The sequence below is a fragment of the Pleurodeles waltl genome, chromosome 3_1 (assembly GCF_031143425.1).
Source record: "Pleurodeles waltl isolate 20211129_DDA chromosome 3_1, aPleWal1.hap1.20221129, whole genome shotgun sequence".
Classification (NCBI taxonomy): domain Eukaryota; kingdom Metazoa; phylum Chordata; class Amphibia; order Caudata; family Salamandridae; genus Pleurodeles; species Pleurodeles waltl.
Window position 1 is genome coordinate 1,494,525,413 of NC_090440.1, and position 25,277 is coordinate 1,494,550,689.

The 25,277-nt window shown below is 44.2% G+C and overlaps 1 protein-coding gene across 1 annotated transcript in view; it reads right to left on the reverse strand.

Annotated features, from left to right (window-relative positions):
* The window catches only part of LRP1B (LDL receptor related protein 1B), a 4,500,992-nt gene that overhangs the window by 941,140 nt on the left and 3,534,575 nt on the right, over positions 1–25,277 (reverse strand). The window contains exon 47 of the mRNA XM_069225083.1: positions 7,540–7,659. Coding sequence (XP_069081184.1) covers positions 7,540–7,659 — 120 coding nt within the window. The remainder of the gene's footprint in view (positions 1–7,539; positions 7,660–25,277) is intronic.

The following is a 25,277-nucleotide window of genomic DNA, read 5'->3' on the forward strand; positions in this document are numbered from 1 at the left end:
GAGTATGGGGGAGACCACGCCAAGGGTGGGCAGGGTCCCTCTCAGATGAAAGGGGGAGTAAGGGTAAACAGAGGGAGTTCTCTAAAGGGCCCCAATCTGATTCCCAGGGTAAGGGTTCCCAGCCCCCCAGCGAGAAAAAGCCATGGTTCTCCAAAGGGGAACCTATGGCAGGGGGACTCCCACATAAGTGCTATGCATGTGACCAGGTGGGTCATGTGAGGGGGGACCCCAAATGCCCCAAGAGTACACCGGCACCCACTGGTGCACAGTCTCAGGGTTTGGCTAGTATAGCACTTGGGGAAGAGTTGGTTCCTGGTGGGTGGGAGCCAGCTGAGATGACACTTGTCTCACTAGGGGACAGTGAGATGGTCCAGAGCTCCCTAGTGCCTGAGAACACTAAAAAGTACAGGCAGTGGGTGACCATCAATGGACAGTAGGTGGAGGCTCTGAGAGACACAGGAGCCAGTGTGACTACAGTGAGGAGTCACCTGGTGTCTGAATAGCAGATAGATCCCCTGGTACTTCACCAAGTAGTTGCGGTAGACAACTCAGAGTGCCTGTGCAGAGTGGCGCAGGTTCCCTTTGAATGGGGGGGGTTCAGGTTCCTTGAAAGTAGGTGTGAGTCCAACCATGCCTGTACATTGTTTGCTTGGCAATGACCTGGAGGATTCCCCTTGGAAGGAGGTGGAACACAGGTCACACTTGGCGATGTTGGGTTTGCCTGGGTGGGTATGAGTATCCACCAGGTCTATGGCAGCCCGTCAGGGTGATCAGGAGACCCTAGAGCCTGGAAGAGTGGTTCAGGTATCTTCCAGAAGGAGGAAGGGCAAGGGGAGCGGGAAACCGGCCCCAGAAGTTCCCACAGTCCAGGAGGAGGCTGAACCTGAGGGGGAGGCCCTGGAGGCAACAGGAGAACAGGTGGCTGAACTGGGTGAGGTCCCTGAGTTGTCAAAGTGGCAGCAGGAAAGGGGGCACACCAGGGAAGCATTCTGTGAGGTGCAGAAGTCATGCCCTACTCTGGAGGGTTTTCGGCAGCAGGCTGCAGACCAGGCATCTGGCAAGGAGCCTGGATCACACTTGATTTACTGGGAGGATGGCCTCATATATAGTGAGCCTAGGGTTCGTGAGCCTGGGTCAGCCCGTGTGCTGATGGTACCCAATGCTTCCGAGCCTTCCTACTGCTTCTGGCAGATGATGTGCCTTTTGCTGGTCATTTGGGGCAGGACAAGACCTTTGAGCGGCTTGTCACCCACTTCTTTTGGCCCCAAATGCGCAGGCACTCTGATGCTCACTGCAGGTCTTGCCCAACTTGTCAGGCAAGTGGCAAGAGTGGGGAGAAATGTAAGGCTCCCCTCCAACCTTTTCCTGTTCTCAGTACCCCCTTTAAAAGGGTTAGCATTGACACTGTGGGGCCTCTGGATCCCAAGACAGCCATGGGCAACAGGTTTATCCTGGTCATGGTGGACCATGCCACCCGGTACCCAGAAGCCATTCCTTTAAGATCAATCACTGCCCCTGTGGTGGGCCGTGCCTTGATGGGAGTTATTACCCACATGGGGTTCCCCAAGGAAGTGGTTTCCGATAGGGGTACCAGCTTCATATCAACATATATGAAGTCTCTGTGGAAAGTGTGTGGGATAACGTATAAGTTCACCACACCTGACCACCCCCAAAGTAATGATCTGGTTGAGATATTCAACCGCACCTTGAAAGGCATAATTATGGGCCTGTCAGAGCCCTTGAGCTGGAAGTGGAACGTCCTCTTGCCATGCCTTCTGTTGACTTACAGGGAGGTGCCTCAAAAGGGCTTGGCTTCAGTCCTTTTGAGTTGATCTATGGCCGCCCTGTGAGGGGAACCTTTACGTCTGGTCAAGGAGGGTTTGGAAAAAGCTCCTAGTAAACCCCCTCAGGATGTATTTAGTTACATGCTGATTCTGAGAAATCAGACTGCCCACTTCAGGAGTCTCGCACAGGAGAACCTAGAAGCAAGCCAGGAGGACATGAAATGCTGGTATGACCAGAATACCAGCCTGGATGAAAAATATGGGTGATGGTACCGGTAAAGCCTAGGGTGCTCCAGGACAAGTGGACTGGGCCATTTGAGGTGGTGGAGCGCAAGAGTGAAGTCACCTACTTGGTGAACTTGCATACTCCCATGAAGCCTTTGAGGGTCCTGCATGTTAACCGGCTCAAGCCACACTTAGTGCGGACAGAGTTGTCCATACTCCTAGCGACAGATGATGGTGTGGAGGAGGAAAGCGAGCCTCTTCCTGACCTCCTATCTGCAGGAGAAAAAGATGGGTCTGTGAAGGGAGTGAACCTCTCCCCCTCCCTGAATGCAGAGCAGCAGAGGGACTGTCGCCAGGTGTTGGGACAGTTCGCCTCACTGTTTTCCTTGATCCCAGGGGTCACACACTTTTGCACACATGATGTGGACACTGGGGATAGTACACCCATTAAACAAAAGTTTTATAGGGTGACTGACAAGGTCAGGGCGATTATCAAGGATGAGGTATCCTAGATATGAACCCTAGGGGTTATTAGGCATTCCAGGAGTCCTCTGGCCTGCCCTGTGGTTTTGGTCCCAAAGGCTGCTGCTCCTGGTGTCACCCCGGAACTCCGGTTCTGCGTGGACTACCAGGGACTCAATGCGGTCACTAAGAGTAACGCGCACCCCATCCCCCAAGCTGATGAACTCATTGACCGGTTGGGAGCTACCAAGTACCAAAGCACATTTGACCTTACTGGCAGACTTCCTTGAATGAGGGGACTAAGGAGAGGTCTGCATTTCCTACCCCAGATGGGCACTTTCAGTTTAAGGTGATGCCATTTGGGATGGAAAATACCCCTGCCACTATTCAGAGGTTGGTCAACCAGGTGTTTGACTGGGTTGGATGAGTTTAGTGCAGCCTACCTGGATGACATTGCTGTCTTCAGTTCCACATGGGAGGACCACTTGCAACATCTCTGTAAAGTGTTGGAGGCACTGCAAAAGGCAGGACTCACTATTAAGGCAAGCAAGTGCCAAATAGGGCAGGGTTCTGTGGTGTACTTGGGACACCAGGAGGGAAGTGGCCAAGTGGCACCGCTGCAGCCTTAGATTGATACCATTCTGGCTTGGGACCCTCCTAAGACCCAGCCTGAAGTAAGAGCCTTTTTAGGTCTCACAGGATACTATAGGAGGTTTGTCAAGGAGTATGGCACAATTGTTGCTCCCTTGACTGAGTTGACATCCAAAAAGCAGCCAAGAAAGGTGATCTGGAATGAGTCTTGCTAGATGGCTTTTGATGCCCTGAAGGCTACCATGTGCACAGCACCTGTGCTGAAGGCACCTGACTACTCCAAGGATTTTGTTGTGCAAACAGATGCCTCAGAGCATGATATTAGAGCACTACTCCCACAGCTGAATGAAGAGGGCCTAGATCAACCCGTAGCCTTCATTAGCAGGAGGTTACTTACCAGAGAACGTAGGTGGAGAGCCATAGAGCATGAAGCTTTTTCTGTGGTATGGGCGCTGAAGCTAAGACCCTATTTGTTTGGGATTCACTTCCCGATTCAGACCTACAACAGCCCCCTCAGATGGTTAATGCAGATGAGGGGTGATAATCCAAAACTGTTGAGGTAGTCCATTTCCCTACAGGGGATGAACTTTACAGTGGAACACTGCCCTGGCACAGAACACGCCAATGCTGATGTTCTTTCGAGGTTCTTCTGCCTTAGTGATGAGAACTCCCATGAGGTTGGGTAGTTGCTCCCCACTTTCAGCTGGGGGGACACGTATTAGACTTTTCATCGTTCCCCTATCTTTTTGCCTCTGTTTCCCAGGTTTCTGATTTGTGTGGACTCTGTTTTTGCTGTTTTTGTTACTCTGGGCATTTTACCACTGCTATTCAGTGCTACAGTGCAAGTGCTCCTGTACAAAATGTGTATGTAATAGGCTGTCCATGATTGGCATATTTGATTTACTGGTACGTCCCTAGTACAGTGCACTAGAGGTGCCCAGGGCCTGTAAATCAAATGCTACTAATGGGCCTGCATCAGTTGTTGTGCCATCCACATTAGTAGCTCTGCAAACATGTCTCAGACCTGCCACTGCAGTGTCTCTGTGTGCAGCTTTAAACTGCCAGTTCGACTTGGCAAGTGTACACAATTGCCAAGCCTAAACCTTCCCTTTTCTTACGTGTAAGACACCCCTAAGGAAGGCCCTAAGTAGACCCATGGGCAGGGTAGGACATATACTAATGTGTGTTATATGTCCTGACAGTGAAATACTGCCAAATGTGGTTTTCACTGTTGCAAGGCCTATCTCTCTCATAGGTTAACAGGGGGGCTACCTTTAAAAATTATTAAAGCGTAGATTCCCCTTGGGAGCAGATAGACATGTGGAGTTTGGGGTCTCTGAGCTCACAATTTTAAAATACATCCTTTAGTAAAGTTGATTTTAAGATTGTGTGTTTGAAAATGCCACTTTTAGAAAGTGTGCATTTTCTTGCTTAAGCCATTTCTGTGACTCTGCCTGTTTCTGGATTACCTGTCTGGGTCAGTTTGACAGTTGGTCTGTTTGCACTTATCTCTAGACAGTGACACAAAGGGAGCTGGGGTGTACCCTTCATATCCTCATGAGCCATCTGTGCTAGAAGAGAGGGGAGGAGTGGTCACTTACACCTGAAAGGGCTGTGCCTGCCCTCACACAATGCAGTCTCCAACCCCTTGGTGTGTGTCTGGGGCCTGGCCTGGGCAAGGTAGGATTTCACAAACAAGAGAGACTTTCCTTTGAAGTAAGACTACTTCAAAGGGCAAAATGGGTATAAGAAGGGCTCCCAAAACCACAGACTTTAGTTCACTTCTGGACATCAAGAGGAACCTATGCCTGGAGAAGAGCTGAAGAGCTGAGGAGAAGTGCTGTCCTGCATGAGACTGTTCTTTGTGGAGCTATCCTGCAGTTGCTGCTTCTGCCTATACAAGAGGACAAAGACTGAACTTTGTGTGCCTTTCTGCTTGTGAAGAAATCTCCAAGGGCTTATTCTGAGCTGGCCTCCTGTTGTTGAAGTCTCAGGGCCATCAAAGACTTCTCCTGCCACAGCTGGACTCTCTGCTGAGACTCCTGCCCTGCCAAGTGGTTCCCTATCCCGTTCCTGGGGCCTTGGTAGGTGAAGCTGGCAGACCGAGGCTGAAAATGCACGCACAGACCGCCGTGTGGGGAAAAATTTGACGCACTCTCCAAGACGCAGCTGACAAACAACGCGCCGCCGGCTTCACAGCAGAAATCGATGCTCCACTGGCATTGCGGCAGGAAAATCAACGCACGGATCTGGAAGAACGACGCTCACACCCGCTGGCTGAGGCTGTTAATGCATTGCGTGGATTTGCTGAGACTGTGCAGCAGGATTTTCAATGCAAACCTTGCTGGGCGCTGAAAAACGACACAATGCCTGCCCGGACCCGAGTGCTGCCCGGATCGATGCATCGCTCCCCTGCGGGGAGGAAAATGATGCACGCCAACCTGACCGGAGAAGGAGAAATTACGCACAAGCTCACTCACGGGTGAGAAATCGACGCACCGATTATCCTTTTTCGATGCACACTCGCCTGTGCAGGTTATTTTGACGCAACTGAGGTTCACACTAACAGCGTTAGCGTTATGGTTAAAAGAACATAAAGACTCTTTTTGCTTTTTAATAAATAACTTGACTTCTGTATGATGGAAATTTGTCATTTTCGCCTTCTTTTGTTTAGATAAATATTTTCTATTTTTTTAAACTTGTGTTGTGTCATTTTTTTATGTTTTCATTAAGTCAATGGGTGTGTTGGTACAAATACTTTACACCTAGCACTCTGAAGTTAAGCCTGCCTGCTTGTGCCAAGCTACCAAGGGGGTGAGTGGGGGTTAGCTGAGGGTGAGTCTCCTTTACCCTGACTAGCGTGAGAGTCCTTGCTTGGACAAAGGTAACCTGACTGCCAACCAAAGACCCCATTTCTAACATTAAGTATTCAATATGATACTGAAGCTGCTGCTGAACAGTAGATACAATTTCTCTGTTGTTGGATGGGATTTTTATAAGCAGTATCTTTCACAGAAGATGGAGTGCGGAGACATTTTTTCACTGTGATTTAAACACTGGTAGCTTGAGTTTGGAGGAATTTCTCTTAAATCAATCAATTAGTTATTATTAAGTATCAAAAATATATTCCTAGTGTCAGAAAATACTTTCAAAGTAAAGGACAGGTATAGGTTCATTGTGGAAGAGAAATTCACTTGTTTCATTAAGAACAAAATGCCCTGGTCTATTGTGACCTCAGATCACCATATCTGGCTGGATATGGTGGTGGGGCTGCTTTATGTGGTACACTTATTCTAGTGTTTAAGGAGAATATGGAATAGCATATTAATTAATACTGTAAGAGGCTAAAGTGTACCACCAGAACATAGTTTGTGGGGGCTTGCAGGCACCAGTAAGAGTTAAGGGCCAGATGTAAGAAGCCTGTCTGGATTCCTTTACAGACAGAATTGGTGTTTCAGGCCATTAAGAAATGCAAACTGGGCTTTTCTAATGTACAAAGCCCTTTAAGGAATCGCAAATTTCGTATTCTACCCTCTAGAAATCACAGTGTGTGATTCCCAGAATAGGAAATGCAAATAGGGATTTCCTATTTGCATTTCATATTCTGATGTACCATGCATTTCCAAAATGAGAAATGGGCATTTTGGAGATGCAATTACCACCAGCTTGAAGTCGGTGGTAACCAAGTGCAATTTAAAAACATGCACCCCAAGGTGCTTTTTTTTCATTGCAATAAAGCACACACACTCTCCTCAGACATATGTGTGCTCTACAAGTGCAACCCTATTTTTGGGGTGGACCAAGGGGGGCCTTTTGTCCTTTGCCATCCCTGGTATTGCATTCCCTAAATAGTGATTTCATAATAAGAAATCACTATTTATGAAATGCAAAAGCGTCCGATTGACTCAAGTGCAATGGAATTTCTTAATACCAATTTCCTAATAGGGATTCCTACTTTGTGGAAATCGCTATTAGGAAATTGGTATCTTTGTACATAGCATTTCGCATTTCTTAAATAGTGATTTCTATGAAGTTGCTAATTAAGAAATGCAAAATTTCATTTTCGTACAGCTAGCCCTATATTTTTAGATTGGAACATTTTGCAGGGAATTCAAGCGCATTTGTCTAACTCCCCTTTCACCTACACAAATCTTTGCCCATATCCCCCTCGTTTGTCTTTCTACAAGCAGCCTTGACATCCATGTTAACCAACTTCATTTCACATGTTGAACTCTCTTTGTTCTTTTGTTCAGTATGTGCTATTTTATTAGCCTTGGTCATGCAAAACTGTGCAGTCTAGTCCGTTTTACTTCTGAAATGCTTATGCCAATTGGTTTATTTAAACTACAATGTATTTTATGTTAACCAGAAACATGTGATTTGTCACCTCCTTTCAAATGGGATCAAGGCAGCTGAAAGTGAAATGTGTCAATGCTACATCACACCTGAATAATTCAGTTTTGTGAACAATACTTACTTTTGCAGATCAGTTCATCTGAGTTATCACCACAGTCATCTTCTCCATCGCAAACTTTATTATTTGAAACACACTTTTGATTGTAGCATGGCTTAAAACCTCTTTGGCAGCGTCTATTTTCTGTAAGTATAAAAGCAGAGGATAAATTGAGGCATTCATCTTTGGCTAATTTCAAATATCAGACTAATGCTTTAATACGAGAACTCTGTAAATCAATGCATATGATATAAGAAATGTTACAATTAGCAACAGAGGAGGGTTTTACATTCAAGAACAATGTTGTGGATGACAAATTATTAAAATAAATATTTTGGAGTCTTCTGCTAAAAGTTCAAGGACATATCCAGTGCTTAATTTGAGCCTGTGTTTGTCGGTTGGGGGCACCAGCACTTATTTTTGAGGGCCGGCACTTATTTTTCTGCATCTGGCAATCACTGCGAACAAAGGACGCATAAGGGAAAGACAGAGGAAGGAAAAGACGGGAAAGCTCAGAAAGGGAGAAAGTAGAAAGCTGAAGGGTCAGGGAGTGACTGCAAAGGGATGAAAGAGGCCCGAGAAGGCTTTATTATTACTCTGCCTCGGTATTCTGTGCTCGCACATGTCAAATACAGTTGCCGTGTGTTTCAGAGGAGAACTTTGGGTACCAGCACGTTTTTATTTAAAAATTAAGCACTGCATATATCATCTCCAGTGGCACTCTCAAAGCAAGTCAAATAATCATCTAGAAAAATAAGACAGAAATAAGAAGCAGTCGCAATCGTTTTTTTATTGTCTCAGAACTATTGTTAATTCCCTAATGCAAATCAGTGCATGTACTTTAACATTGTTAACACCATAAAATAAACTATAACCGAATATTTAAATCGATAGAGGAGCCTTGATTTTTTTGGAGCACTCAATTTCAAGCAACTGACTAATGTCTATATCAATTGCATTCTTCTCTGTTTTAATTTGTGAGATAGTATAATATATGATAAATACGTGAATCAAACTTTTCTGATAGCCTTGCACTTACTCCATAACATATATAATGTAAATAAATAAAAATATCAAACTATGTTCCAAGAAACAACCATATCTATATGAAAGATATATGAAACTGTAATATATTATTTATAACAACATATTACATTTTTATAGAGCGGAACGTCATGTCTAAACTTAGACATTTTATTTGGACTTTCACATTAGATTGATAAGGACATTTAAAGCAGAAAAGAGAACATGTTCTATAATGATCATCATGATTACTTGGGGTTGATGGTAGTCCACCACATGTAATAATGTCACGATTCTTGTTAGGTCCAGTAAGGGTTTTAGTCATTTAAACTTGAGCTCAGTGTGTGGTAGCTATAACACAGAGCAGACAGGCTTTGCTTAAGAAAATGTGTAAAGCATTTAAAAGTACATAAACAATTAAAGGGTTGAAAACACAATACAAATCTCATTACAATTTATAAAAATAGAGAAAATGTTAATGAGCAAAATCTCACCAAAAGGGCCAGAATTTAACAAGTAGCATCAGAGCCACAAACTGTTAAAGGTCTGTATAAAAAAGTGTCAAATAGGGCAAAGCGCCAACCCGACTACCTTCTGGGCTCCACCCAATCAGGGTTCTGCAGCACCACAGGTCGGAAACTGCCCTTCTGGCAGCAGCAGATGACATTTGGTCAATCATGGACACAGAAGAAACCACCACTCTCATCCTGATTAACCTCTTGGCGACATTCTACACCGTCTCCCATAGCACCCCACCACCAGATTTCAGGAAACAGGAATCCAAGGGCCTGTCCTAAGTTGGATTGACTCCTTCTCCAAAAAATACAGCAAGTCAAACTCTCCAGTTTCACCTATGAACACAAGAAGCTTGTCTGCGGAGTCCCCCAAGGCTCCTCCCTCAGTCCAACTGTTAGAGGCTGGGTACTGGTAGAGGTAAGTACACACCTACCACTGTACACCCCCAAAAGAGGGTTGGGCTCAGTCAAGACCCCACATTTACCTGTGCCAACACTCCCTCAACCCCATGTTTGGAAGCATCTGTTTGAACCACAAATCTCTTGTGTAATCAGGGCCCCCAAACACTGGTGTTGAACACATGGCCTTTTTAAAAGCGTCAAAGGCTGCCGGACACAATTGATAGTGCACCTCTGGTGTGGAGAATGCTGACCTCTTCTTTGCTCCTTCACATAGGGCAATCTACCAGTACCCTGAAGGCAAAACAAATGTACTCAGGTAAGTAGCAGCCCCTAACCTGTCAATGAGCTCATCAGCTTATTTCATTCTGTTTCCCCTGGGGATTAGTTTTAGGTAGTAGCACCAGTGGTATGGCCCATGCACTATCGGAAGCCTCAATTACGAACACTTCCAGCATCTTAGCGACCTCAGCCTTGATACTGACTCTGACCTGGTCAGACAACCTGTACAGCTTACGTTTGACAGTTAGCCTGTCACCAATGTCAATATCATGGACACACCAAGTTGCTTGCAGTCTCTGTGCTGCTGGTCTGTCAATTGGGAAGAGAGTACAATTCCCTCCACTGACCCATCTTGCACATTGTTGGAGAGAAGGTCTGGCAATGGCTCTGACTCCCTTTCTTCTCCTTCATCTGTGATCATCATGTTTGCCCTGTCCTGGTGGGGTTTCAGTCTGTCAACATGCAGGAACCTGTGAGGGTTCATGGGGATGTTAAAGTCCACTAAATAGGTAACTCCACCCTTCTTTTCTAGAATGGTATAGGGTCCAGTCCACTAGTCCTGGTAGAACCACACCAATTGACCTAGTTTGTATTCATACATGGTAGTTTTCTGGTCATACAAGAAATTCATAAGTTCCCGCTAGAACTATACATGTACTCTGCCATGCGAGATCTCATGCCTAGTACATAATCTAGTACACTGTCCTTGGCTTCTCTGAGAGGCTTCTCCCAAGACTCTCTCACCAGGCACAAGGGCCCTCTTACAGGGTGCCCAAGCAACAATTCAAAGGAACTAAAACCAAATTATTTTTGTGGAACCTCCTTCTATGCAAACAGTAAACATGGTAGGAGAAGATCCCATCTCCCTCTGAGATTGTCAGATAAACTATTGATCATACTCTTCAGGGTCTTGTTAAACCTTTCCACCAGACCCTTGGTCTGGGGGTGAAATAGGGTAGTGAACACACACATCCCATATCACTTTCAGATAGCTGGACATGAAACTTGTGCTCCTATCTGACACAACTTCCTTTGGGAACCCCTGTCTGATGAATACAGCAAGTAGGGCCCTAGCCACCACAGGAGCGGTGACTCTTCTGAGGAAATCTGCCTCAGGGTACCTTGTGGCATTGTCCACTACCATCAAGTTATACCTGTTCCGTGATACAGTTGGTGGGTCTAGGGGACCAACAATGGCAATCCCCACCCTTTCAAAGGGAGTCCCAACCACTGGCAGTAGTATCAAGGAAGCCTTTGGTTTGCCATCTGTCTTGCCACTGGCCTGACAGGTTGCACAGGAGCTGAAAAACTCCTTCACTTTGGCAGACATGTTAGGCCAATAGAAACGGTTCACCAACTGGTTCCATGTCTTTTTCTGCCCCAAATTACTTGCCTAGGGGATATCATGGCTCAGAGTGAGGAGGAATTCTCTATACGTTTGAGGCACTACTACCCTCCACATGGCACCCTCCTCGAGGTCTCTAGAATCAGTATATAGGACTCTGTCATCCCAATAAACTTTATGGGATCCACTCACATCACCCTGCCAAGTAGGGCAGATCTTGCAGGGGTGAAACACCATCCTCAGGGGTCAGCACCCCCTGTACCTCTGGAGTTCCCTGGGTTGGCTCACCAGACCCGGTGCCCTTTCTCTTGTCATGGAATACTTGGCCCAATACTTCAGTGTCTATGTGTCCATAATTTCCCTGCTGCGCAGCCTCTGACAGGATCAATAACATACTCACTTGGGAGATCCAGCATCCTTGCATGGATCATTTTTTCTACCCTTGACTAGTCAGAAACTTAAAAATCATTTCCCAGTAGGCACTCCATTGGGAGTGCAGGAGACACAGCTACCTACTTAGGGCCTGTCACACCTCCTCTTCCAAATTCATCATTCCCATGGAATGGAGGTTCTGTTGTCTACATAGGTTATCTGGTGGTACACACCAGGTATGATCTGCTCTTCAGACACCAGCTTCACTCTGACCATAATCACACTGGTCCCTGTATCTCAAAGAGCCTCAACCTCAGTCTCATTGATTTTAGGCCTCTGCCTATTCCTCTCCATGCTGGGATGCAAGTTGGCCAGGGTTGCAATTTCTACAACACCCATGAACACTAAGGTTGTCTCTCTCAATCCTTTCCCCATCTCTGGGACGATTTGCACCCTCACACCTACACTAGCAATCCATGTAGACTGCCCACTAGTGGGAGGCTTTATTTTGCAGATAGCATTGCCACTTTTGTGGCCTGGCAGGTGACAGTCCAAACACTGCCCTGCCTTCATTAGGTCATGGACACTAAGGTTGCCTCTGTCAATCCTTTCCCCACCTTTGGGACAGTCGGTACTCCCACACCTTCACTAGCAATCCCTGTGGACTGCCACCAGTGGGAGGCTTCATTTTGCAGAGAGCATCAACACTTTTGTGGCCTGGCAGGTGACAGTCAAAAACACTGCCCAGCCTTCTTTAGTTCATGAAACTTTCCTGCCTTTGTAGGGTCAACATTCTTCCACAAGTACCCCTTCCACTTGAAAGTGGCATGGTTTGGGATCCCACCAGCCTTCTGATTTTGACCTTCATTCCCCTGAGCTCTCCGTTGGGAGGGGGTCTGTCCTCCTTTCTTCTGGTCACTTCCATGGTGTTGGTTAGATACCCTGTTTCTAATCTACTCATCAGCTGTCTCCCCCAGCTTTCTGGGACCTGTCAACGTTGAGTTCACTAGATACTGGCATAACTTCTCTTGTACACGATGAGTCAGGATGTGCTCTTTAAGTTTTAAATTGTACAGCCCCTCATAGGTACTCTCTTGGTTACTCCTAATCCAGCTTTATCATGCCTTCACTGAGACATCCACAAAGTCTACTCATGACTGTGTGCTCACTTTCTGGGTGACCCTGAACTTCATCCTGTACTGTTCTGGAGTCAAACCATATTTGTTGACAAAACATTGTTTCATGCATGAGTAGGATTTAGCTTCATCCTCCTGTAGGGTCAGGAGCCTACCCCTCTCAGCTATTGGAATCAGTTCCAAAATAAGTGAACCCCAATACTTTGAGTGAACCTCTTGCATCTCAAGGAACCTCTCAAATGCAGTCAACCATTTTTCAATGTCACTCCCGTCAGTGCACATTAGATGTTTTCACTTGGAGAGCAAAGGGTAACTTCTACCCCCACTGTGTAACTCGGTGTTTTCCTCATTGTCACTGCCACCACTCCTTCTCTCCGTATTAAAAATCAGTTTTAGTCAAAATTTCAAGAATACAAAACCACAAGTTTTGTTCTAAGTCAATTTAGCAGATTTGTACTGATTGTAACTCACTGTACTATATTGTGTAATTTAAACGCAAGTCCACATCCACACTGCTGAACGCCAATTATGTTGGAAGCTGGGTATTGGTAGAGGTAAGTACACTTCCACCACTGACAATACACGTTCAACACAGGGTTGTGCCCAGTTAAGATCTTAAAGAGTAGCCCCTGGCTCAATCCCTAGTAGCTTGTCAATGAGCAGTCAGTCTTAACTTAGGAGACAGGTATGTAAAGCTTTTCAATACAGTAAATAAGGCAGACACAACACCAATTTATAACAGTAGGAATTATCTTTATCTTTAAAATGACAGCAAAACAACAAAAATCCAATATAGGGAACTAGAGATATGAACTTTTCAAGATTAAAAGTATACTAGTGCTTAGAATCAAACAGCTCTCAAGAGGAAGGTTACACTGGACCAGGACACAGTCAGGAGTTCTAGCTTTCTGCAATGTAACACTTTTATACTTACTTTACTTCCGGAAGTGTTTCTTGATGAAGGAAAGTGATCCACAACCCCAATCCAAGGTTCTAGAATCCCTGAGGGATGGTGGGACTACAATTCCCACAATGCACCTGGCCACATCCTTGCAAGTCCACTGTAAGTACTCCAGGCTGGGGACTCTTGTGGAAGTTGGTACAAGGAAGCTCTCTTAACCTGTTGTTTCAGTGAGTCCACTCCTTAGGCAAGGTAAAGTCCTTTGGACTGTGGTTCCAGTGTGAAACAAGCAGCCCTTAAGTGTGCAGGACCATGGGCTGCAAACCAGGGTTTCATCAGGGCAGTCCTTCTTCTTCTTGTGCTTTCAGGCAGCAGATCTGAATTCCAATGCAGATCAGCCACATTTATTCCTTCAGCTTGGGGGACAGTCAGTGGGCACTCTTGTTGGATAAGCTGAAGGACGCCATCCTGAGGTATGAGAACTTCCTCCAAAGTGTGGCATCTTCTTGTCCCATAAAGCACTGCACTTTAACATCCCACGATGTCTCTCCAGAGGAGCAAGACTTGGCTAAACCAACCTCCTGGTGCAGCTCATTTCCATCAACTCCTCCTCTGGACATCTGCAAATTCCTTTCTTAAGCCTACCATCTATCTATGTAGTACAGGGGTGAGAGTCAGGCCCGGTTATTCTACTTTCTGATTGGTGTCCTTTTGAAGCCTCAGTTTTCTTCACCCAGCCCTCTTCCTTAACTGGTTCACGATCTGCCTACCTTCCTCCATAAGATAACCTCTGCTCAGAGTACGGCTCTTATCACCTAATCAAAGAAGCCTGGATAACCCTACTGAAGCTGACCAATCAGGAAAGACCCCTAGCAGGCTAGAACTTGGCTTTCAGAAAAGAAAGTCTTACAACTTATTTTCTGTATATGTTATGATAAATTCAACAATGGCAAATTATTGCATTTATAATTACCATTCATTCAAGTCCACTCCTGATAATTTTATATTTTTCTGAGCCAGGCTTATGAAACATATTTCCATTATAGCCTATTGACTTTCTACAATGGGGAAAAACAACAATACACAGTTTTTCCCTCACCAGGGCATATAAAACATAACCCACATCCAATGAAGCAAGACAGTAGGGTGCGCATGCTCCTTTATCGCAATTAAAAACTGGAACAACCTTCCTCTACATATCATCACTGCGATTCCACTCCTCAACGTCCGCAAGAATCTAAAGACCTGGCTGTTCCACTAAGATTACCATGGGGCCTTCGCTCCTGCTTCAGTGCCTGGATAACCTCACAGGTCATTAGCTATACTATACCAATCCACATAAGATAACATAACATAACATAACATACCATAACATATCATATCATAACATAACATAACATTACATAAGATACCATAACATAACATAACATGACATACATAACATAAGATAATGTAACATAACATAACATAACATGACATAACATAACAACTGAGGGCAGCTTGTCATGCTAAACAGAGACAGAGTCAAATGTTAGGCCAACTGTGTTTGATAACATGTAGAATGCAAGGACTTACTGGTCAAGTTACCTTCTTAGAAACAGTTCTAAACATCGATAGGCAATTGACGGGTTTGTCAGCATCAAAAGCAGCAGGCAGTGCCAAAGCAAAGCTTGATGGCATTGGGTGCGAGAAGATGGAGTCCAGATGAAGTTATAATGAAGGCAGGAAAGGTTCCAGCATCCAATCTCTGAAGGTTTTCAGTGTCAATTAAGCCCTCATCCACAGTGGTATCAAGGAAGCTGCAGGATGGAGCTGATGTGAGTTTGGCTTCAAAAGATTCTGATGTCAAGTGGAGAATGTAATGGAGCTTCGCCAAATTTAGGCCCACTGGCGATGCACTATTGGAAGATCAACTTTGCAGTTTGGTCCCTATCCTCTGTTGATTCTCGAGGCAAAAAGTTTTGCAAAAGTTTCCAAGATCCCATGTTTTAGGTTTCAGGCAGAAGGAGTACTCATTAATACCAGCCAAGAGCTCCTGGACCTCAGGAACAGACTGCAATTAGGGGTCAGGACTCACTTAAACAGAAGCCACCAGCAGGGTCCAGTTAGAACTGGTCAGCTTCCAGGAAAGTTGTATTCTTGCAACCGTGTATCCCTGGAGCTTAACAGGAGGTCAGCCTATTGACTCTTGGAGTTCAGTTCTTAGTCTTGGGTATACATGGGAGGAATGTTCAGCCCTTTGGGTTTTCCTCACAGGTCTCAACAGCAGATGCAGTCCTTCTTTTGTCTTCCACAGGCCTAGAGGTGTTCTGAAGCAGATGCTCGGTGGTGTAACCTTTATGCCTGGCACTAGCCTGTAGATTACGGTAATTCCTGGACCCTCCCTGACCAATAGGGAAAGAGACCCCAGGGTTAACCCTGCCCACTTTTGCAGCAGCTGCTGTGTGATCTACTGACAAAACTCCAATAGTGCCCGCCTCTACCTAAAATCAAGATGACAGAACCTTTCCTCTCTTGTGTAGAACTCCTGTGCCCACTCTAGAGTGATGGTCAGTAAAATGGGCAAGCTCTCCCCTGTGGTCATTCAAAACTGATGCTGGGGGGCACTCCTCTCCCACTGGGATCGGTGTCCAGCTAGTTACTTAGACAAAAGTAAGGCAGGTAAAGATGTGAGCTACATCAGCCAGTGACAGGGTATAATTCTTTGAAGACATTCATGGGGCTGGGCACAGCCACCAGACCACTCTGTCAAGGGAAAGTTAACATCTCCCCACACCCAAGCCTTTGTCTCAGCTCTGGAAACCAATTCACACATAATAAATGAACTATTCAGCTCCTGGGTGGCAAATTGGAAGCTCAGGAAAATGGCCTTCCAGGCTAAACATAAATGTTAATAAGTATTTGGTGGTGGTCGAGAAAATGAGCAAACTCTCCCCTGTGCTTACTCAAAATTGGCCTTGGGGCAACTGTTTTCCCACTGGGATTGGTAACTAGCTAGTTACTTAGACAAATGTGAGTCAGGCCAAGGTTTGAGCTATATCAGCCAGTGACAGGCTAGGTAAGGCTAGGTAAGGGGCTGAGCACAGCCACCAGGTCATCCTGTCCCGGGTTATCTTTTTCATTTTTACTATGGTAGTGGCACAATATGTGCAGCAGTTCACTTGTCCCATTTAATTTACAAGCCCTCAGTACGTGTGGTACCATATAGTATGATTTTACATGTAAGTTAACAAAGCCAATTATGAGAATAGTCATATTCAACATGTTTTATGGGTCAGAGTACATGCACTGGGTCCTGGTTAGGAGAGTCACAGTGCACAGACTCAATAGATCAGCAGAACTATTCTAAAAATGTTGGGGTGATCATGCCAAAAAAGAGGCTTTTTTACAATGATAAAATAAAAACTTCAACCTCAGGTGCAGTCAGTCCTTGGAGTAAACAGACATTTATTGTACTACGATCTTCAAAGCAACAAAACCATTTTGAAATTTCACAACAGTAAAACAACATTAATACAAGCCTGTCCTAAGCTAGGAGATGGTAGCAAAAGGTAGGAAGCACAGAGCAGGGTGTTGTCACCAGCTGTTTCTTTTCCTACTGTAACTTTATATTCTGTGATATCAATGACATCTTTGTATCATCACTTGTGTAAAGTAATGATTTTCTCACATTACTGTCAAAGTTATATATCTGTGATCCTGATGGAACTTAGCAAGACAATCTTCTTTAGTTGTAAAGATGTCTTGTATTTATTGTTTAGTACAGGATCCTAAAACTACATTTAAAAAGGAAAGATCTTATAGTTTCACAAATTGGTTGTTTTGGGCTTCTGTTTAGAGCGTAGAAAAAATATTATCTTTTTAAATGGTGACTTTATAAAAATGCCCACAATGCCTTGCAGTTCAGATCAACTTTCCTTACTATTTGAACACTTTGTTTAGTCTTATTGCTGACCCTGCTTCAGTGTATTCAGACAGTACAAAATAAGGCTTCTGGATTAACAATACTGTAACAGTTGCAAAGTGATGAGTGTTACTTTGTAATTAAAATCAATCTTCCTTCTAACCTCCTTTCCTCAGCTACTTAATTGTTGGATTATAGATAGTTTCATAATAATTACTCTCATATGTTTTGTTATTCTGAAAATATATTTGACTCCCCCACCCCCTATTATTTTAAACATTATGAATATTCTGGGTTTCCTTAACAAATAAAATACATTTAAGAAGATCTATCAAAGGGCATCAAATAATGCCTTCACAAATCTCTAAATAGGATTGTCTCGATCTACTTTGACAAGATTAACTGCCATCACCATATCATACATAAAAACATCTTAGTTGCTCATTGTTTTACTCCATTTACAATGTTCCTAATTTGTAAACAATAATAGACTAGCCAGACAATATAACTGTTCCAAAAATGCACCCACTTCTAGGATGCACAAAATTATACCACTGCACTTATCCTAATTTCTATTCCATTCTAACAGTAAAAACAACATATGTAACTCATCACTTGTATAATCTTTTGCGTCGATTACATAATTGACATGTGAAACAAAGAGAAATACAACTGATTCAACATAACTTCCATCATGAATTATTTTCTACATGTGATTTTCAGTGTATTTACAGAAACTGTCTGTCGACAATTGTTCTAAAAACATTAGTTAATGAAGAGTTGTCAGACCTAGCAGCATTAGAGTGGTCTTTTTCCCATCTTTTTTGCCTACCTCCTCCACTTTTCAGACCTCGTTTTTGCTGGCTTTATGAATCTGTACACTGTACCACTGCTAACTAGTGCTAAGGTGCTTGTAATCTCTCCACTAAAACATGGTAACTTTGCCTGAACCCCAATAGACAATTTAAATGTACTCATTAGTGCCTTGTAAAGTGCACTACAGGTGCCCAGAGTTTATAAATTAAGTGCTGCTTGTGTGCCTGTAGCACTGATTGTACCGCCCACTTAAGTTCCCGCTAACCATGTCTCAGACCTGCAATTGGAGTGCTTGTCTGTGCACTTTTACAGTTCCATGTCGACTTGGCAAAACAATCCTTATTGCATTTTATAAGCAGAATTCACAATCAGGAAGAGCTATGGCGGTCATTCTGACCCTGGCGGTAAAAACCGCCAGGGCCGTGGTCCGCGGGAGCACCGCCAACAGGCTGGCGGTGCTCCTTTGGCCATTCTGACCGCGGCGGTACAGCCGCGGCCAGAAACGGAAAGTCGGCGGTCTCCCGCCGGCTTTCCGCTGCCCAGGGGAATCCTCCATGTCGGCGCAGCTTGCTGCGCCGCCATGGGGATTCCGACCGCCATGCTGTTCCTGCCGGTTTCGGCCGCCAGGAACAGGATGGCGGTATGGGGTGTCGTGGGCCCCCGTAAGAGGGCCCCACTTAGAATTTCAGTGTCTGCTTAGCAGACACTGAAATTTGCGACGGGTGCTACTGCACCCGTCGCACCCCTTCCACTCCGCCGGCTCCATTCGGAGCCGGCTTCCTCGTGGAAGGGTGTTTCCCGCTGGGCTGGCGGGCGGCCTTTTGGCGGTCGCCCGCCAGCCCAGTGGGAAACCCAGAATGACCGCCGCGGTATTTTGACCGCGGTACTGTCTTCTGGCGGTTCCCGCTTGGCGGGCGGCTCCCGCCGCCCGCCAAGCTCAGAAGCACCCCCCATGTCTTTTGAGTTTGGTGGTTCTAGCCAGGTGAGCTTGAATCCAGTCGCATAGTGAGCATGGGACACAATCTGGGCATACCCTTCCCACTTCGGGCAACAAAAGCAAAAAGAACAGATGATGGATGGAATGCAGAACAACTCAAACATTCTTCCCAGTTACAGATTCATTTTTTTGCTCACCATGCAACCTACATTTGGACCCAGGCATATGCAAATAAGACTTGACCCTCTCCTCATGGGAACAGTCCAGCCTGAACTGCCAGGCCAGGTCCTCCCTGCACCAGCATCCTGGGACCGGTTTTGGGGTATCACACTCTTCAGCCAGGCTAGTTTGAATCCAGTGGCATAGTGAGCAGAGGACCCATATCTGGGCATTCCCATCCCACTTATGGTGACAAAAGCAAAAATAACAGATGATGGACAGAAAGTGAAACAAATCAAACATTCACCCCCATTCACAGACGTAGAATTGTTTTGCTCTCCTTCCAGCCCCCTGTAGCCCCCTGTGGCCCCGGAACTGGCTTGCTGCCAGCCTTTCCATTGCAGGGTCATTGCCATGGAAAGGCTGTTGGGAAGCTGAGTTGTAATCAACCAGGTGGTACTGAGTGGGGTACTGACTGTGGTCACCCCATCGAGAACCATGTTCCTGGCAGGGACAGCAGTCCCATGGTGGATCTGATTGCCGGGGTTGTAAAGTGGCAGTCGGATTGCCACAGTTCCGGTGGTCTGACCATCACAAAGAGGCTGGCGGTCCTTCGACCACCAGCCTCGTAATGAGTTCCTGAGTTAGGAACTATGATAAAAACAATTATTAACTATGTGCAATTGAGCCTTAAAAAAAACAAAACATTAGCAACAATATGACATTATTCCATGTAATTTAAGCACTATCAGAAAGTTACAAAGGACACTCGAAGTCTGGCCATGCAATCACAATGCTCAAGTAGTGGGCTTTAACTGCGGTTATAGGCCCTCCAAGGAAGCATACTGTGCCACCAGTTATTTCACTTCCAGTGTAAATTGTGCCCGCTATCTTTAGCCTAAAGTAGAATTCTAGGGCACATATGTAGTACTGCAAGAGAAGGAAATATGGAATGCAAAATATGGCTACATTCTGTCCCACTGTACTTGTTTAGCTGTTTCCACTGAAGCAGCTGGTTCAGACATGACTGGCAAGACATCTCCTATTGCTTGTGATGAGATAAGAAAGTCCTATCATCTGAACAGAATTAACAATAACATTATTCCAAGGTGCTTAGTGACTCATGTTTGTAAATTCCAAGCACCACAAAGAGTGGTTGTTAATATTATCTATCCAGATATTTCTCCATATATTTACTTTAAAAGTATATACGCCAAGGCTAGCCCTGTCAGGATTTGAACCTGTATTCTGCAAGGTAAACATGTTTCTTAACCACTTCAGTGCAGTGAACGTGATCAGTTTGTCCACTGCGTTGGCAAATAAAATCCTTCTGTTAGAAGTTGGGGCTTCAGGCCATGCCCCCACCACAGCATAGACCTAATGTTTTTTCTACTCCTACTTAAAACAGATTATGTGGAGTTATCCCAAGTTTCTAATAGGGGTGGCAATTTTTTTTTATTACAGGGACAAAAGTAACTAAAAAAAAGGAGTGATGTGGCCTTCCCAGACAATGGGCCGTGCCTCAGAACAGAACTGGTCCTATTGTCCTTGTGCCCTCCTTAGAGGCCTATTGGGGGACTTTACCATCAATCTGCCCCCATGAGGTGGTATAAAATCCCCTACTCCCTGGCATGTTTATTTTATTTAAAAAAAGAAAACAACTGGATTGAGTGCCTGACTGCATCAGGCCATATTGACCCTTGTAAAAATCCAACAGTTTTGTGTCTTGAGGGGTCTTGAAACCTCACTTCAAAAGCCCCAACAATCTTTCAGAATGCTAAAGCCTAGAAATACCCCCATCCCAATGGCAAGCGAGAGACAATTCCATTCTTTTATGCACAGTTTGAAATATGGGCCAGCAGAGAGTGGGTAAATACTGATTTCCTCTCCGTTAACATAGTGAAAGGCTTCACTACTTGGGGTCTGGGTCAGCTGACAGCCAATGAACCATGAGCAATTCTGAAAGCTAGAGACTTAAGTGAATCCAACCACACAAGTGGGGTATTGTTTTGAGAAAGAAATGACAGGGAAATGTGCAGATTCTGGAACTTTCCCTCACATAAAGTTTGTTAAATGGGTGATTTAGGTTTGCAGGACATTAGTGGTAAGAAAACATAGGCAAATCCAAGCAAGTCATATCACACTAGAATTCCCCTCAGCATCTAGATTTCAGAAATGTCTGGGATTCCTTGGAGATGGCCTAGCTGGAGCCCAAATAACACTTCCACCTACATCATGAAAACCTATTGATTTTAATCGTACCTGTTTGATGTCTCTGCATTGTATTTTAGGTCTTTCCTGTCACAGGCAGGAGGCCAATCTGCACCTGTTGGGGACCATTTTTACTTGGATATATGTGGAAACAAGGAATATTTTTTTTTTAATATGAATTGAAATTCAATTTTTTGGCTTATAAGCCAGTGTACAAAAAGAACATAGTTTGCAATAATGCCCTATTAATTACATGACAGTATGCTTAACCCTACATTCAGATGCATTCACATCACCAGTATTCCCAAACTCAGGGGCTTATTTCGACGCCCCATGCACGGCCGGTGCACCACTATTTATATAGGAAAAAGAGCTGCACCAGTGCCGCAAGGGGCTTGTAAAAAACATCCTCAGTATATTTGCCACATTAAAAAAATTAACTAATTTCCATCATACTCATTTTTCATTCAGTAAAATTTACTATTCAAAACTGAAGCACAATGGGTACACAATAAAAATGTTTTACAAGTTGCAACTAATTTATTGGCTCTGGGTATCACATATTTGTGAATTCTGAACAATCTTTGTATATCCTTGCATCCAAAAGGGTCTGATAAACATACCAGTATATTATGCTTGCAAATCGGCAATTGAGGAAAAAAGTACGAATTACTACATTGTCAGCCTCTTTACTTATTCTTGGGTAAACAATGAGCTATACTAATGACCCGCTATTGAATTCAAAATTCTGTCTTGCTTTCAGAAATGTACAAGTCACAGAGTTCACCCATGGGTTTCAAACCTGTGTCCACTGTCAACTTCAAGAAGGTTGAAACTAAAAAAAAAGAAACAAATGGAAAACCAGGCAGGTAAATGCAGACACAATAGATTTTAAACTCTGCTTGTTCCTTAACCTTTTGTTAATGCAGTGTTTAGTAAAGGAAACCCTGGGCCTCATTTACAAGGCCATAGGGGCACACTGTGCCACTGGAGTATCATTTTTTTTTAATGTTCCGGTGGCACAGTGTGCCAGCCAATATTTACATCTTGCGCAGCTTTTCAAGGCCTTGTAAATATGGACCCCTTTCATGTATGACTCTTTATGACAGGGGCATTCCATGGGTGTTGCCTAGGTTGTTCCCACATCTCACCCATAGAACTAGAAGGAATATGACACATTTCCAGATTTACAAGCCTGGGAATGCATATGCCACCTTGGTGTTGGCATAAGAATGAAGCAACGGGGAGAAATATATTTGTTTCTCCCTGTTTTTTCCTCTTGTGATTTTTTTGTGCAGGAAAGTGCCCCTTCCTGCACAAAAACAATCATCCCTGCAACCCAGGCATCCTTGCACCATGGTGTGAGTGTGGGTGCATTGGTGCAAGGCAACAATTTGTGAGCCTGTGCAGGGGGAGAGGACAGAAATACACATATCTTGTAGATACAGCACATTTCTTCCCTTTCCTGGTGACACAGGGTGACACAGCAAGGCACTTATTGCTCCACTGCCCTGTGCCACCAGCCGAGTAAATGAGGCCCAATATTCTTTTTTACACAGTATTGTCCCTTTTTTTCCAAACTCCAGCCCCATAGAGTTTCTCACATTTTCTCTATTTTCTCGGTTCTGTGAGAATCTCCGATTTGTTGGAAAAAACACAAGTTTGCCTGAGTACATATTTTGAAAAACAAAAAAGTTATGAAAGCTTAAGCACAAAGTGTTCCAAACATCAAAAGAGACTTAGCATGGATTGGAACTAGGAAGAATCAGCTGCTAAGAGGTTAACATGCTATGTCCTAAGGAAAATCAGTCCTCAAACCAAAGTAAAATTCATTACTATAATACCGGCTATGCCACTGCGCAACAAAGGAATATCACTTCTCCTTCACAAAAGGAAGGTACATAAAAAGGGGAATGACCATTCTAAGCCTGGATTTTCTCATCATTGTGAAAGTCTAGATTCAGGATTTATCTAAAACAGTCCTAGTAAGGTAAATGCAAGTCACACTTTTATTATTATGGCAAGTGCTGTGCGTGTTCTGATATAAGATAGGCAATTCACAAGAGAAAATACACTTTTACTTGAATCATTAAATGGTAAATGCCCCATAAATTACATGTAGGCATTCCTTCCAGCTGCCCTTTCAGACCATTTTTATTCTGTGATAAACACCTAATGTCACTTATTACATATATGGGTGCTGAGCTTATACTATCTTTCTCACATTGTGCCTTCTGATTGCCTAGAAACTTTGGGCCATAATTCTGGCCAAGTCATGCAGTGAAACACAGCAAGTCACCTTGCTGTGCTGCACTGAGTAACAGGGAAAGGCATGAACACACCAAATTTATCCAATATGGCACATTCCTGTCCTTTTCCCTCTGGCTTGATTTTGTAGCCTAGCACCAACGCAGGCACCCTTGAACCATTGTGCAAGGGTGCCTGTGTTGTAGTCAGAATTGTTTGGGCAACTTCCTGCATAACAATAATTGTCTTGAAAGTTGTTTCCCTCTTTCCAGAAATAAAAAACAAGGAGAAATTAAGATATTGTTACTCCTCTCGGCAAAGGTGTATCTTTTCGGCACATTCCCAGGTTCACAAAATGTGTTAAATATGGGAATGCGTCAAAAGCCATCGGAGTTGTGTGGAATATCCATGCAAAGCCTCCATGGGGCAGGGTATTGCAACACAGCAGATTTTTAAAGACATTCAAAGCAACGATATTGTAACGACGTTGTGCAAGTCGATGCAACCTGGACCCATTGTGTATTTCATTTTACCCATCTTTATCAAGGATTTACTTCATTCTCTTACCCATGAAAAATGAGTATAAATAATCCCACTAAAGAGCAATATCCAAATGAACACCATCTAGATTGATCTTCAGATAAAATTGCACTCCTGTAATGGGAAATAGACTTAGAAATCCAATAGGAATCTAACAAATCACAAAAAATTGGAAGCAATAGCTCAATTCAAAAACACATAAGGGGTCATTATGACTTTGGCGGATGGTTTACACTGTCTGCTGAAGTACAGATGGGTAGGTTGCTTCCAGTGCTGCCGCCTCCCCGCAAGTTCCATTACGAGTATCCTGCTGTGCCACATGGGTGGATACTCGGCCTACAGCATTGTCTCCGGCTTGTAATCATGCAGGTTACAAAGCCTGTCTACACTCCCGAGTCCCCGCAGCTTGCTTTTCACTTGCAGGGTAATTGTGTATTCAGTGGTAATCAGGAGATTCCCCCTCCAGGAGTATTCACCACAGAATTCCATCATCTACTGTCCTTCAGAGGAAAAGGGGAGGTCAATGCCACTGTCCCCCACAGACAATAGTCAACCAGAGTTCTTAGTAACTTGTAACAATTTCAACCCTGCATGCAAATGTTAAGAAATGAATAGAGATTTCACACAGCAGAACAAATCATAAGGCTTAGCGTTAAATGCCAGCTAAATGCTGATTTTTATTGTTAGACCTGTCAGCCTTAGGGAGATTTCCCCCAAACCATTTGCCTTACTCCTCCATATTTGTCTGATCACATTTTGCTGGCCTTAGGACAATTTGCGACTGATAACCACTAGTAAAGTGTGTGTGCTCACTTGTTAAAACATGGTAACTTTGGTTAGATCCAAATGGCACATTAAATTTAAAGTACCTAGTTAAATTGTACTACAAATAACCAGGACCTTTAAATTAAATGCTACTAGCAGTCCTGCAGCACCTATTGCGTCAAACAATTAAGTAGTATTTGAAATATGTCT